The sequence below is a fragment of the Thunnus thynnus genome, chromosome 20, assembly GCF_963924715.1.
Source record: "Thunnus thynnus chromosome 20, fThuThy2.1, whole genome shotgun sequence".
In the NCBI taxonomy this organism is placed as follows: Eukaryota; Metazoa; Chordata; class Actinopteri; order Scombriformes; family Scombridae; genus Thunnus; species Thunnus thynnus.
This window is the reverse complement of record NC_089536.1, coordinates 16253111-16266861: the sequence shown is the minus strand read 5'-3', so window position 1 is coordinate 16266861 and position 13751 is coordinate 16253111. Positions and strand designations below refer to the sequence as shown.

At 38.4% G+C, this 13751-nt stretch overlaps 1 protein-coding gene across 3 annotated transcripts in view; it reads right to left on the bottom strand.

Moving 5' to 3' along the window:
- kcnc3b (potassium voltage-gated channel, Shaw-related subfamily, member 3b) overlaps nucleotides 1-13751 on the bottom strand; it is a 52275-nt gene that overhangs the window by 12881 nt on the left and 25643 nt on the right. Inside the window, exons 3-5 of one of the 3 annotated variants that reach the window (XM_067577144.1) lie at nucleotides 10867-11848; nucleotides 9256-9450; nucleotides 8118-8246 (exon numbers count right to left, since the gene is read on the bottom strand). In XM_067577144.1, the coding sequence (XP_067433245.1) occupies nucleotides 8125-8246; nucleotides 9256-9450; nucleotides 10867-11848 (1299 nt within the window). In that variant the 3' untranslated portion in view covers nucleotides 8118-8124. Of the gene's footprint in view, nucleotides 1-7245; nucleotides 7267-8117; nucleotides 8247-9255; nucleotides 9451-10866; nucleotides 11849-13751 lie in introns of all 3 variants that reach the window. The other 2 variants (XM_067577146.1, XM_067577145.1) reach the window with 2 other exon arrangements.

Here is a 13751-nt window from a genome sequence, read left to right as displayed (position 1 = left end):
GTGCCAAACTCCAACCATCACAAGGCCACACAAGACAACAAAGAACACCCACTAGTACAGTCTGACGCCCTTTGTGCCTTCCTGCTGAAAACGAAAATATTGTGGTGCACAGTGGCGACTCTACCACTCTAGATTCTGCTTCACTTGAGCCAACCATAGTAAGTCCTTTTTTTTTAATTCTGACTAGCTCAGGCACATTAGTCGGATGGCGACTCAGTAAAATATTGATGATGCATTTTCTTAGGGGTTTTTTCAGGATGCATGTCACACAAAGATTTCTGAAAAGCTGTCTGGTCAAACTGTGGTGGTGCTGCTGCTGTTTTATTCTCATTCATTCATCCAAAAGTTTTATGTTCATACAACCCAAATGTCTGAAGACAAATTGTCAGGTTGCATCAAATGGCAGCCATATTTGTGAGGTTTGCTGAATTAGAGGCAAAGGGAAGAACCTGTTTTAACTGCTGAGCTACAACATTGCTTGCTGGTAAACACAGATTTAAGAAAAGATCTTAAGGCCGTAATCCTCCCAGCAAGAGGTGGGTATCACAAATCTAAAATTATTTCATAAAACCCTTCACTTGACCTACCCGATGCTGAACTGTTAACTTCTATAGATTTATTTTTTATTGAAAATGCAACTAGTTTAATCCCAAATGCTAATGTAAAACTATTATTTTCCATTTAATAGTTTCAGAGCTCTAAAGACTTTATAAATACATAAGTACAGGGTATGAAAGAAAAACAAATAATTTAATAAGTAGTCGTAATTTGTATGCTACAGCATATGTCCCAACAGCTTAGTTAAGTCAGTCATTAGTTTAAATATTAAATATGGAATATAACATTACCTAACTATTAGTCCCTTTCAATGATTAGGCTATTGAGTGGCTGCTTTGTGTACTACCTTCAATTAACAATGAGAAATGCCCGACAGATTTGAACTACAAATGATGGGAGTTCACAAAAGTAGTGTTGAGGTGCTCGTATAACAAGTTACAACAAAAGGTTTTGATGCTACTTAGGAATTCCTTTGGATCTATTCTTAGTTCTGAGCAAGAATCAGCATGCAACATGCAGAGCAGTCGGAGAAAGGAGAAGAAGAAGAAAACGCATACACACTGCTCACGTGATAAAAGAACTACTGTAAGAACACTTGGTTTCATATATAGTATGATAAAAGTGGTCATGTTTACAGTATTTGGCTTTAATGTCGGCTCTGTTGCTTTGAATGAATCTCCTTTATGTGGCCCCTTTTTAGTCTGGAATTAGATGATTTGAAACACTTGTCAAATGGCATATGAGTACAATATGGATAAGAGAAAAAGAGAGAAAGAGTTCCCATCACTTGATCAGATGAAAGGTGAAAGAAGACCAGGCATTAATGTGGGTTCTATTGATTTGCAGATAAATTGTATATACAGTAAAAATCAGTATAAAGCCAGTTTTCCTGGCTGCTTTGTGATCAAAAGCTGATTGATACATTAATTCCCTTTTGCTAATGTATACAAGTATTGCATGGCTAAATTCATGACAAGAAAAGTTTGCATAAATGACAGTAAAATTGCTAATACAGTTAATCATGTCTCAGCCACTGCAGTCTGTCACGCTCTACTAGCTGCTTCCTCACTGTGCTAACTACTGTATTTACAACAACATCAACAGGGGTTTTGTGCTCTGGCGTTCTCTATCAGGGGAAATGGTGAGTCTGGGCTGTCACTGTGCTCAGTGATGATATAATTCCTACCCAAAGTCACACTTAATTTACACTATGGTTGGAGTGTGTACCTACCTATAGTCAGACTTTAGTTACACTTGCACTGCAGTGGCGGCCTGGGAATGGGATGGAGAATGAGTGTTAATCACAGAAAGAGAAGGTTATGGAGAGGGAAGACACTGAGGAGTGGAGAGAGGAAAAACTGCAAATATTCTGACCAGATTTTTTACCAAGAAAATAATAATCTAATATCAAACAGATTAAACTAAAGGCTAAATCATTCTTGTATGTATGTATGATCGATGATCACCTTAAATTTGCTGTGAACACTGAGGCTACTGTGAAACGGGGGCAACAGAGAAATCACCTTTTCCACAAACTAAACTCCTTTTCTGTCAATCCTGTCATCTTCTGTCATATTTATTGAATTTTTCTTTTATCTGCTGGTTTCACAGCCTCACAGTAAAAGACAGAATCAGCCTGAACAGCATCGTTAAAATCTATTCAAAGATCACCGGAGTGAAACAAAAAGATCTGAATTTTTTTTTTGCAACCAACAAATCCTCCAGAAAGCAGAAAGTATTTTGGCTTCTTCTGGACAAGGTGAATTTTCTCTGTTGCCATCAGGGTGTTTATATGTTTTACCTGCTTGTAAAACTAACTATTCTAAATCGTTCGTCCCTTTTGCAATTTGACTAAAGACTAATGACTAAAGGATTAATAAAGTTGTTTGTATATTGTATTGCATTGTATGGATGTAGTCTAGTATGTCTTTTACAGATGCCAAAATACTTCAAATGTATGTAAGAAGTACCTTAGCCCTTGCTATAGATACGCAGGATGTGATGACTGTTCAGATGCTATTCCTGGCATGACCACATACTGTATCACTCTTACATGGGATCAATTGCCTGTTAAAGATGGTGCGATCTCCTGTTACCCATAATTTGATATATTGATCTCTTCATGAACATTACTGAAGCCACAATGTGTCTGTACATTACATACAGTAGTTGGAGAAACTAGATGACATGCGACTATATCCTGCATCCTCTTGTTAGCTGTATGTAGGTCATAAAGCCCAAATCCATTTAATATTTCATAAATATACAGTATATACATCTCATATATTTATTATACAGTATGTACATACATATACATACTGTACATATAATGTATTATTTCTGTAACAATAATAATAATAATAATAATAATAAACTGTATTTATATAGCACCTTTCAAAACACAGTTACATAGTGCTTTACAATAAAAACAAAACACATTTAAAACAAAACAGGAGTAAAACGCAAAATTAAAAATAAGTAACATGAAATTAAAAACATTTGTGGTAAAAATCTGGCTCAGACGGAGAAATATTTGCAGTGTTGTGATGAGGTGACATAGTTAACATAGTGGTACTGTTACACACATTAGAACATGCATGACAATGAAGAACAAGTTTATATGACTTAAAGAGTATAATGACATCAGGGACGTTGGAACTGTTTTCTGGGAGGGGTGTCGCACCGTTATCACTTCTTTCATGGCACCCCACACTGGACAGCAGTGAGCTATTAATGATCCTGACCCAAGGCTTTAATTTCAAATAATATGAGAAGTATACAGCTATTAAGAAAACTAGAAAGTAAGATTTAGATGTTCACAAAGTATTTTTATTTTTATGACAATAAAAAATGGTTCATATCAAAAGAGGCATTGCCTATGTCACGCATTGTCATAACAATCATGAAATCTTAATAAAATCCTTTTAAAAAAGTGCAAAATCAAAAGTCATAAGGCAAATTTTAGGCCCTTGAAGGTAGAAATATTTGTAGCCTACTACAGGCTCGCTTGTAGGCTCGCTATTCCATATATTCATATATCTCAAAAATAAAAGGCATGAAACAGAACATGAGGCAAAATGAAAATAGTTTAAATAAGAAAAATAGGTACCTGCAGTTAGCTCAGCTGCTGCATGGAGCCTTCAGCATGTGCTGTATTAAACTTTATTAACATGGGTCAACAGTTTTTCTTGCTAGGCTGTTAAGGAGTCCTTCTTGGCTCGAGATGATGTGAACCGCACTGGCCTGGCTATTTGTTTTCATAGTTAAACATGCATGAAGTGCTTTGAGCAGGAGAAGGCTTATCATTCCTGACAATCACACCACTAGAGTATGAAAGCATATATTCTTTATGTTGTAAGGAAATATGAAATACAGAAATTAAATTCAGACAAATCTAAGGTGGGGGGGAGCGACCCTACTTCCAACGTCTCTGAATGACATACAGGAGGACACCGACAAGTGTTACCACATAAAACAATACTTTTTACAAGAAAGCTTTTAGGAGTTAAATTTAGAGTTAGAATATTTCAGTTTGTAGCCAGTTGCTTTGTGCCAATATTAACATATAAATTGTCCACTATAGAAACTGGCCATGCAACAGCCAATATGTTGGGGTGACCAGTAAGAACACTACAAAAACCTTTGGTCTTGAAAAATAATTCCATCAAAAATTTATTCTGATCAATATTAAAATTATGATTAAAACATAAACCTGAAATAAAGGCGATGGATGTATGAAGAGTGAATGCTACATATAACAGCTGGTTTATAAATAGATTTATACACATCCTGTCTAAGTTTAAACCTTAAAATTGTATTAAATTGCAATGTATAAACTTGGTTTAAGAGTGGTGGAAGTTGTTCAACAAAAAGTATAATCCCTATGGGTCACAAATACATTAAAAATATTCATATTATGGGTTAGGGCAAATTTGGTGATGAACGATGAGCTTTTTTGTCCTGAACCAGTGAGATTTGTGCCACTTTTATGTTTTTTTGTCAGTTTTCTTTATCAGTAGGTAATGGTGAAACTCAAATGAGAACACAGTAGGAACATAAGGGAAGTCAAACTGACAGACAACAAAATACTGCTATACAAAACTTAAAGACATTAAGACAGAAAAAACACAATAACCACAGTCAACAGCAAAACATATAAACTCAAAATAAGTATAACTTAGTCCTATATACACTGAAAAGATAAAACATCCACATCACAACACAGAAACACAAAACTCCATAATACTCCACAAAAATACTTAATGAAAGATGTATACACCATGCAAGAAACACAAAACATAAATTGACACAAAAACCCAAGTAATAAAAGAAAAAAAACAACTCGTTCGCAAATAGTGAGGAACTTAAGAAAGTGAGAAATTGAAAACAGAAAGTAGAGAGAGACAGAGAAAGAGAGACAGAACCCAACGAGACTGAGATCCTTGAAGAAGGTCTAGAGGAGTGACTGCAAGTGGGCAATCAAAGAGGTGATTGACCGTTTGACCTTAGTGAGCCATGCATATTGCATTTGGTGCGGAGGAAGTCAAATGGCCAACAGTCAAATAGAAGAAACTTAAAAGCTAATAACATAAGTTGGCAAAGACATCTTATGCGTTTATCTACGAAATAAATCACAACTGAAGCGCACAAGAAGAAGAAGTTTTAGACAGCATGATAATCCCTCTTTAAAAACACGAAGGAGAAAGTTTATTTTCAGTGGAGAACAGACACATTCACATAAACCCAGAGCTTTTTAGCTCTTTTTCTTGATGTTTTGTGCTGTTCGCTTTCCCCTAAATCACAGATTGTTTTATCTGATTGTTAATCATAAGATAAGTAATCATAAGTTTTAACAGCCATATACAGAATATAATATCTAATACATAATTACCCATATATGTATATATTTTTTTGATAACGAATTTTACAGGTTCTTTAATCTTATACAAATTTCTTGGAAATTTTGTGAGTAATTTGCAGGTATTTTACGGTTAATATTAAGGACATTTTATTGGGATGATGGTGCAATTTGGTAAAAATTATTTTTTTAAAAAGAGAGAAAAGTGTAAGTTAAGTTTGTTTAGTTGGTAAATGCCAATTCATTAGATTTAGAGTCATCCGTAGTTGCTCATTTGCTTTTCTTTGAAAGGGTTCTGTAATTTGGTAGTAAACAGGAAATGTGCTCTTTATGGAGTTTTTAAGAAACAACCTACACGCTGAAAAATAATTTTTACAATTTAACAACCACATATAAACCAAAATATATTGAATCAGCACTTACCGACTAAACAAATTTGACACTTTTTTCTGTTTTTTCTTGTAATTTGCACCTAATGCACCACCCTCTCTGTAAAATGTCCTAAAATCTTACTGTAAAATACCTGCAAATTACTCAGAATATTTCCTGGATCACTGGGCTGCATACATCCTCGCTATCAAATGTTAGAGGATCAGGTTTCAGAGATGACAGAGAAACTGATCAAATTTCTCTGTAAGTAACAAGCTCATTCTTTTTCTCTGGTGCACCAAGCTCAACACATTGATAAAGAACAACTGAGAAACAAAGACCATTACAGATCCCCAACCAAAATGTATAAATTACAGCGTGCAACCTTTCTGTAAGAAGCCCTAACCCTGATTAAGTGGTGCAGGATTTCTCTCTGCAGCATCACCCTAGTGACTCCAGCACTACAATGAACTCCTGATTTGCTTTAAAGAGGGATTTTTATAGCACTTAAATAGCAGTTTTTTTACATAAGAACATTTGAAACTGAAGCAATGTCAGGGACCTCAAGTGAAGGGCTTGGACAGCTCAAGGCTTGCTTACCTTAGACACCATGTAGCCACTTTTCAATCAAATCTGTCATAGCATTTGTCTGTCTGGTCACTAAGTGTTTCAGTCACCGAGTGTAGCTTATATACTCTTTTGATTTCTATCCAGGTCTCCACAGTGCAAATACAAAAAGGTCCTGAACTTTGGACTACACCAGGCGCTGAAAGCACAGTTACATGGTCTTGGGAATAGTATTTCAGACCCATTCCACGCTCACAACACAGTATTTTGTAAATCAGTGTCGCAAAAACTGATTTATAAGTTCAAGTGGCTTTGTTTACAAAGCTGAGGTAGAGCACTAACAGTTTTAAAGTCTTTGCTTGTTGTCAGCGTGGCATGTTTCAGGAGGTACTATCCCTTGACCCCGATGGCTCCGTTGACCCCAGTGACCTTGAGCCTTGGAAAAATCTCATTAAGAGTCACAACTGTGTGTCAAAAATGGAGAATTAATTTTACATAAAACACAACATATGTACATGTAAGTATGCACATCTTTGAGCCTGAAATGTATTCTTGCATAGAAGGAATAAGCACCATTGTAGGTGCTACTCAGTGAACGCCTGAAGCTTTGGTCAGTGTAGTACAATAACCTGTGCATGAGTACGTGTACATATTATATATACAAAGAGTGTTTTTCAAGGCAAAATATTGCTATGTTGTACTGTGTGCTTTTGTTTGCCAAGGTGAAGGTCCGTGGGGTAGGGAGTAACACCAATAAACACAGTAGAAGAAAAAAAACAAAACAAACAAAAACAAAATTAAGCCACATACAACAACACAAACACAACACTCAGACGGCATTGAGAGGACAGAGACACAGTGTATAACATGTAAGAATGAAAAAGCCCACATACACACGCGTGATATGACACAACCTGAAGAGAGAGACAACAACAACACAGAGGCACATCAGACAACAACGTGACCCGCTGTTCCCGTTCAGTCTTCTTCAGTGTATGGTTTATTAGTTATTGACACAGGACACAACAGGTGGGTTATTTTCACTTGAGCTGCTGGGTGTATTTGCACATGTGTGCGCGCCCACACGGACGCGCCCTTGCACTCCTGACTATGTGCAAGTTTTAGTCTCTCACACAGAAACAGACACACAAGTATACACAAATGTGCACACTGCTCATTATGGGCGTTTATCACAAAGCAATCCCGTTTTTTTTTTCAATATCAATATCAATAATTTTTTTTTACATATTGTACATTGTTCATTGAGAAAGAGAGAGATACTGTGTAAATGATCAGGTGCTAAGTTCACAAAATTGTAAATAAGCAAATGCAGGTAGGATAGTGGGTTGAGGTTAGATTTCATTGGATGAAATACCTCAAAAGATCAGATGCCATTTGCCACCCAAATATAATATTCAGAATTAGGTAAGTACTACCTAACCTTAGTTCAACTGTTGGCATTAAATTGACAGCATACTTTCCACACTTTCAGGCACAGAGAAGACTTTTCACGAGTAACACTTAAAAACCTCATTGGACGTGTAGACACAACACTGTGAAAATGGTGGTGTGTATCTGTATCAAGTCATGCATAGTGTGTGAAACTGCGTCTGTGTTAAAGTGTGTGTTGTACTGGTGTCGTGTGGTTTGTGCAACTGCAAAGCATGCTATGTCATGGAGAGCCAGATCAAAAATTTCTGGACGCTTTCAGTCAAAAGTTGACTTGGCTACGGGCTCTTTTGCTTTTAACTTTTGTCAGTTTTACCTCTGGTCTATGGTTTGATCCAGGATGAGGTGGAGTTTGCATTGAGGTCCTGCTGTAACAGAGACCCTTCCATCTTATACCAATCCTCAGTCAGAGGGGAGTCTGGGCTGGGTGCCAGGGCTGCTGCCTCTAGTTTGTTGTCAACAGGGGTTGTTGAGAGTTTGGAGGGAGTGTGAGGGAGTGTTTTGGTGCAGGTTAGCGGCAGTGGTGGTGGTTGGATTGCAGTAGTAAATGAATCAAGGTGTCAGGTTTTCATGAGCACGAAGATGATGCATATGGGGTAAAAAAAAAAAAAAAAAGGAGAGGAGGGGGGTTAATGTGTGGCACAAAGGGGAAGAAGGAGGGGGAGAAAAAGGTTTAAAGATGGGGCAGAGGAGAAAGCCAGGAGGGGAAATGTGGGGTATTTTAGGGTGGGAATGTCATCACAGGGGGCAGGGGTGGGGGCGGGGGGGGATAAAAAGGATGATGCGAGGCAGGAGAGAGCGAGAGAGAGAGAGAGAGAGAGGGAGAGAGAAACAGAGAGGGAGAAACAGAAGTGACGAGAAGTAAATTAATGCATGGTCAACTGTCTGAGTCCAGAAGACAGAGAAAGACAGATTTGTTTATGAGCATGAATGAACGTGACAGTATGGGACACAGAACAAAAATTCACAGACGCCATGAAAAGATGGAAGACATGAGCAAAGTGAGAAGAGAAAGAAAAGGAGAGGTGTAGAGGGACAGAAAATCTTGTCTGACAGAGGAAATAAAATATGATACCAAGCGGTGATGGAAACACAGACAACATGAATGTGAAGAGGTGGAAACAAACAGAGCAAAGCAGAAGTGTACTGTATACGCATGTGGGTGTGTGTGACTGTATGTGTATGTTTTATTACTAGCTGTGATTGGAGCCTTCTATCTTTATAATAATTGTAGTTGAAGCTCCCAAAATCAGTTTTATGTGTGCTCTCCCGTCCAATCTGTCTTCTCTAAATGTTTGAATCTGATCTTGTAACGTTAAACTTATCAGCATCAGCTTTTACTTGAGGTATATAATGTATATGTTTACAGTATACTGTGCCTGGCATCTTGCCATGTGGATCTGTTTACATAAGATGTTCATGTTTATGTATCCGTCTCCTGGTGTGAAACGTACCTTTCCGCACATTCCCATCTGTGGCTCGGAATTCCCTGGTGTTGAGCAGGAAGCAGGCGCGGTCCTGCTGGTAGCGTTCCCGGGTAGGCCCTCGCCCAATAGGGCTCCTCTCGTCTGGGCTCAGCACCTGGTCGATGGTGGGGCAGTCCTCGTTAGCCAAGGCGGCCGAGGCTGCATCACCGTTCTGCTTGGAGTCTATAGGGGGGTGGGGACATATAGGAGAAGAGAGCTGTGTGAGGAAAACCATTTGGAGGCATCTCATGTTGTTTGTGTTCTCAAGTTTGAATTTGTAGCATTTCATTTCACTGATCAAGTGTCAGAAAACAAAACAACAAGTTTTCTATTACAAGTTGGCATTTTTATGTCTGTTCATACTCACCAAACTTAACAACAAGCAGGATTATTAAAGGAAAATTATGATACTTCCAAATATTCAAACACAGTGCAAAACAGTCACTATAAACCTAATACAAAGTAACTGTAACTTTTAATTTTGATAGTTGACTAATGGTTTTAGGTAATTTCACAAAAAAATGACCCAATCTTTGCTAAATATAGCACCCCAAATTACATATTTTGCATGCTTTTTCCATTTATTCTCACTGTAAATTTACATTTTAGATGTTTTTCTGTTGTTAATCAGACAAAACTGTCTTAATTGCCGACTGTAACTTGTAATGAACATTTCATTTTATAGACGAAATATTTAATTTAAAAATATATATATTACATTTATTGTATATGAGCCTGACCCACATATTCAGAGGACCATCCTGTAAAACTGTCAAACATGTTGAACAGCAACTGCTCAGATCAGGAGTAATTATTGCAGACGATACAGAGCAGTCTTGGAACCAGTTGCCAACATTTAGACTGACATAACTTCCTGCTAAGACATCTAATGATACAGCCTACAAGAAACCTTTTTAGATTGGAAGAAAGCCAAACAGACGGGAAGTAGTAAAAGCACTGAAAGGACCAATATTTTCTGTCTCACTGATGACTAAGGCAGTAAAGTAATGCATTAAAGGTACGTTATTGTTGTATGTCACTGACACCTGATGCTGCAGCATGTAAAGAGCAAACCAAGAAACAGATTAACTCTCCTCCTGTTTTTAATGGTAATGCCAGCAAGAATATATGTGAAGTCAGCCCAAATTGAGATGCATTAAGCTGTTTTGATAGATAATTGAGTTCATTTTCCTTGAATAATGTTTGTTCTTCACTGACAGATGGGTGCCTTAAGGCAACTGTAGACCTACCAGTTGATCATAAATTACACATGAGTTCTGATGGGCCAGTGATTTCTCCAGGGTGGATCCAGAATCAACTATGCACCACTTCTTGATAGTGCTCCCACTTCTTTCTCGTCACACTAACCCTCCATTCCGCCTCTAAAATCATCACTGTGCAACTGCTATTGATCATATTTCCCAGAAGCATATTAATCAGTTTAATCCAGTTCGCTATGAATGGAAAACTGTAAACCATATAGGAATTTACAAACAAACACTTGAATAAACGTGCTTGTTCACAGATGTCTTTCCAATTCATCAGAGTTGCAATTTGTTCTCAGTGGAGGTACTTTACATAAAAAATGAAATATCTCACCTCTGTTGATCTCTATAATTTCTTCTTGGGCGAGAGGGCAGTCACCCCCTATGCCTCCAGACCCCATCACTCCACCTAGGACATTTCCCAAGATCCTTTGTGGTGATGCAGTAGCCATTGCCAAGGCATCTGGCTTGCAGTAGTTGGGGGACCCTGGTTGGGGCGCTCGGGGAATGTGTTTGTTCTTCTTTTTGGGCAGCTTTTGTTTGGCCATGGCCAGAGAGTAGTACATGCCGAAGTTGTTGACAATTACAGGTACTGGCATAGCAATGGTCAGCACACCAGCCAAGGCACACAGCGCACCCACCAGCATCCCTGACCATGTCTCCGGGTACATATCTCCATAGCCCAGTGTGGTCATGGTAACAACGGCCCACCAAAATCCAATGGGGATATTCTTGAAGTTGGTGTGGGCGCTGGCTGTTGGGTCATCTGGGTCTGCGCCGATTCTTTCAGCATAATAGATCATGGTGGCAAAGATGAGGACACCAAGAGCTAAGAATATGATGAGCAGGAGGAATTCGTTGGTGCTGGCACGAAGGGTGTGGCCAAGGACACGGAGACCGACAAAGTGGCGGGTCAGCTTGAAGATTCGGAGGATACGGACGAATCGGACAACACGGAGGAACCCCAGGACATCCTTGGCAGCTTTAGAGGACAGACCACTCAAGCCCACCTCCAAGTAGAAGGGCAGGATGGCGACAAAGTCGATGATGTTGAGGGAGCTTTTGAAGAATTCAAATTTGTCTGGGCAGAAGATGACTCGCAGAAGGACCTCAATGGTGAACCAAATGACGCACACACCCTCCACATACGTCAACCAGCTGTCAGTCACCACCTCGTATACAATCTCCTCACGGGTCGTGTTGCCCACTGTGACGTTCTCTGTCTTGTTGATGATGGTGTTGAAGGCCTCATGTGTCTCCATGCAGAAAGTGGAGATGGAGATGAGGATGAAGAATAGAGAGCCAAATGCCACATACTGGAGGAAAGGAAGAAACAGAAAAGAGAGAGGAGGAGAAAGCAGAAAAAGAAAGTAAGAGTCAATTGCAAGTTAGGAAAAATCATCCAGGCAAAGAGAGCATAGGAAAGCATTAAGAAAAACTACAGAATCTATGAAGTTTGAAACTTCAGGCCAACAGCAAACAATAACAGCCAGTGTATGTGACAGTTGTTTTGGGCTTCACATCCAAAAAGACGCACCCAGTCAGAAATGGATGAATTTTTCACCAAATTTTGTTTTGGATTTTGAATTTTCAAAAAACAAAAGACCTATTTTATAGTGAAACAGAGGACAATGGATGTTCCTTGTTATAATACCTTAGGAACAATTTGACCTGTTGTGACCAAAGACCAAGGACAATCAGACTCATCAGGCTTGACTAGATTATATCTGACAGTCATACATGATTGTGATGAACGATGAAACCCATAAAAAGACATCAGCTGTCAGTATCATTCCATACTATGTGCCTTCAGGAAATGATCACCTACGGTGATTAGAAGTCATGACGAACTGTTGTAAAAAAGGTCACGCTGTATTTTAGTTTAGTACTTATTATAAACTAAGAATTAATTCAAGATATATACAGCCTCAATTACCTGAGACTTAGAGATATTACTTAAAACCTAGCCTGCACCCAGGAGATGAGTAAGGACCGTGGACCTGAAACCAATTAGATCTCAGGTCCTGCCTTAGTTTTTTGGGTCCAGGCGGACCTCTTAAGACGTCTTATCTACAATGACAAATTAAGAAAGAAAGTGTATGAGAAAGAAAAATCGGAATGCATCATAATCCTGTAAAAAAGAAAAGGGAAAGGACAGAAACCTGATGGTACTAATTAACCTGCTATCTATATGCTGTAGTGCAGTAAATGATCAAGGAATCGCATGTTGTATCGACCAGAATCCCACAACTCACTGTAACTTTTCCTTTTATTATTTAGAAAGCTAAAATGTATAAACAACACTTTTGCAATTTTTATATGCAGATTCCACGACAGAAGTTGAAACAGGAACGTCCTGCCCCTTCATCTGATTGACAGTCTAAGTTGCAGATGTTTCGGGTAACATTACCCATCACTTCATCATCACATCATCTAGCCCACGTGAATTGACAGAGACTTGGAATTTTAAAAACAATATTGTTGTTGCCAGTGTGTTTACACTGACACATTGGCGACAGAAAACATTAGGAAATTCTTATTTAAATGTTTGGTTTGATCCATAAAATTAAGACTATATATGGGTTAACTGCACAAATTACAAACCATCTTACAAGCCACCTCTGTTAGGATATTTTGGAGTAATTTCTCACACAAATTATTAGTTGCCCTGCTTATAAGAACATTTATAATTTCCTGTCAAAAATATTAACTGTCTTGTCCTTAAAATGTACTTGAGGTTTACATGACAAGAGGTTGCAACTGCTACTGGGTCCAAAACAGGAAATTATGATTTTAAAATTGACATGTTTCTATTGTCATTTTGGACATTGCCTCTACCCCCTTCCACCCCTTGCGAGTGTTGTATTGTTGCTCTTCCTTCTAGTGTCATCCTTTCTACGCTACAATGTCTTTCAGCTTCATGCGTGCTTGTTCACTTCATAACTTTGGCCACACTGTGAAAGCAAAACAAAATGAGCTAAGTTATAGCAGCGCCCCACCGCAGAGATCTCCACTGTTTTCTCAGTGAGTTTATTTTTCAGCTATGCTTACTTTTTCATGACTCACTGAGACCATTTTCTTAACATCGGCCATCTGTGTGATCTGCAAGCGTAGCGTCTATACTGTATGTGCCCAAGCTTATTATGATTGCCCAATTGTCACTGAATCAATTACAGTAGCGTGATAACACCAGTATGTGCGTGGCTATTGCTCAATCTT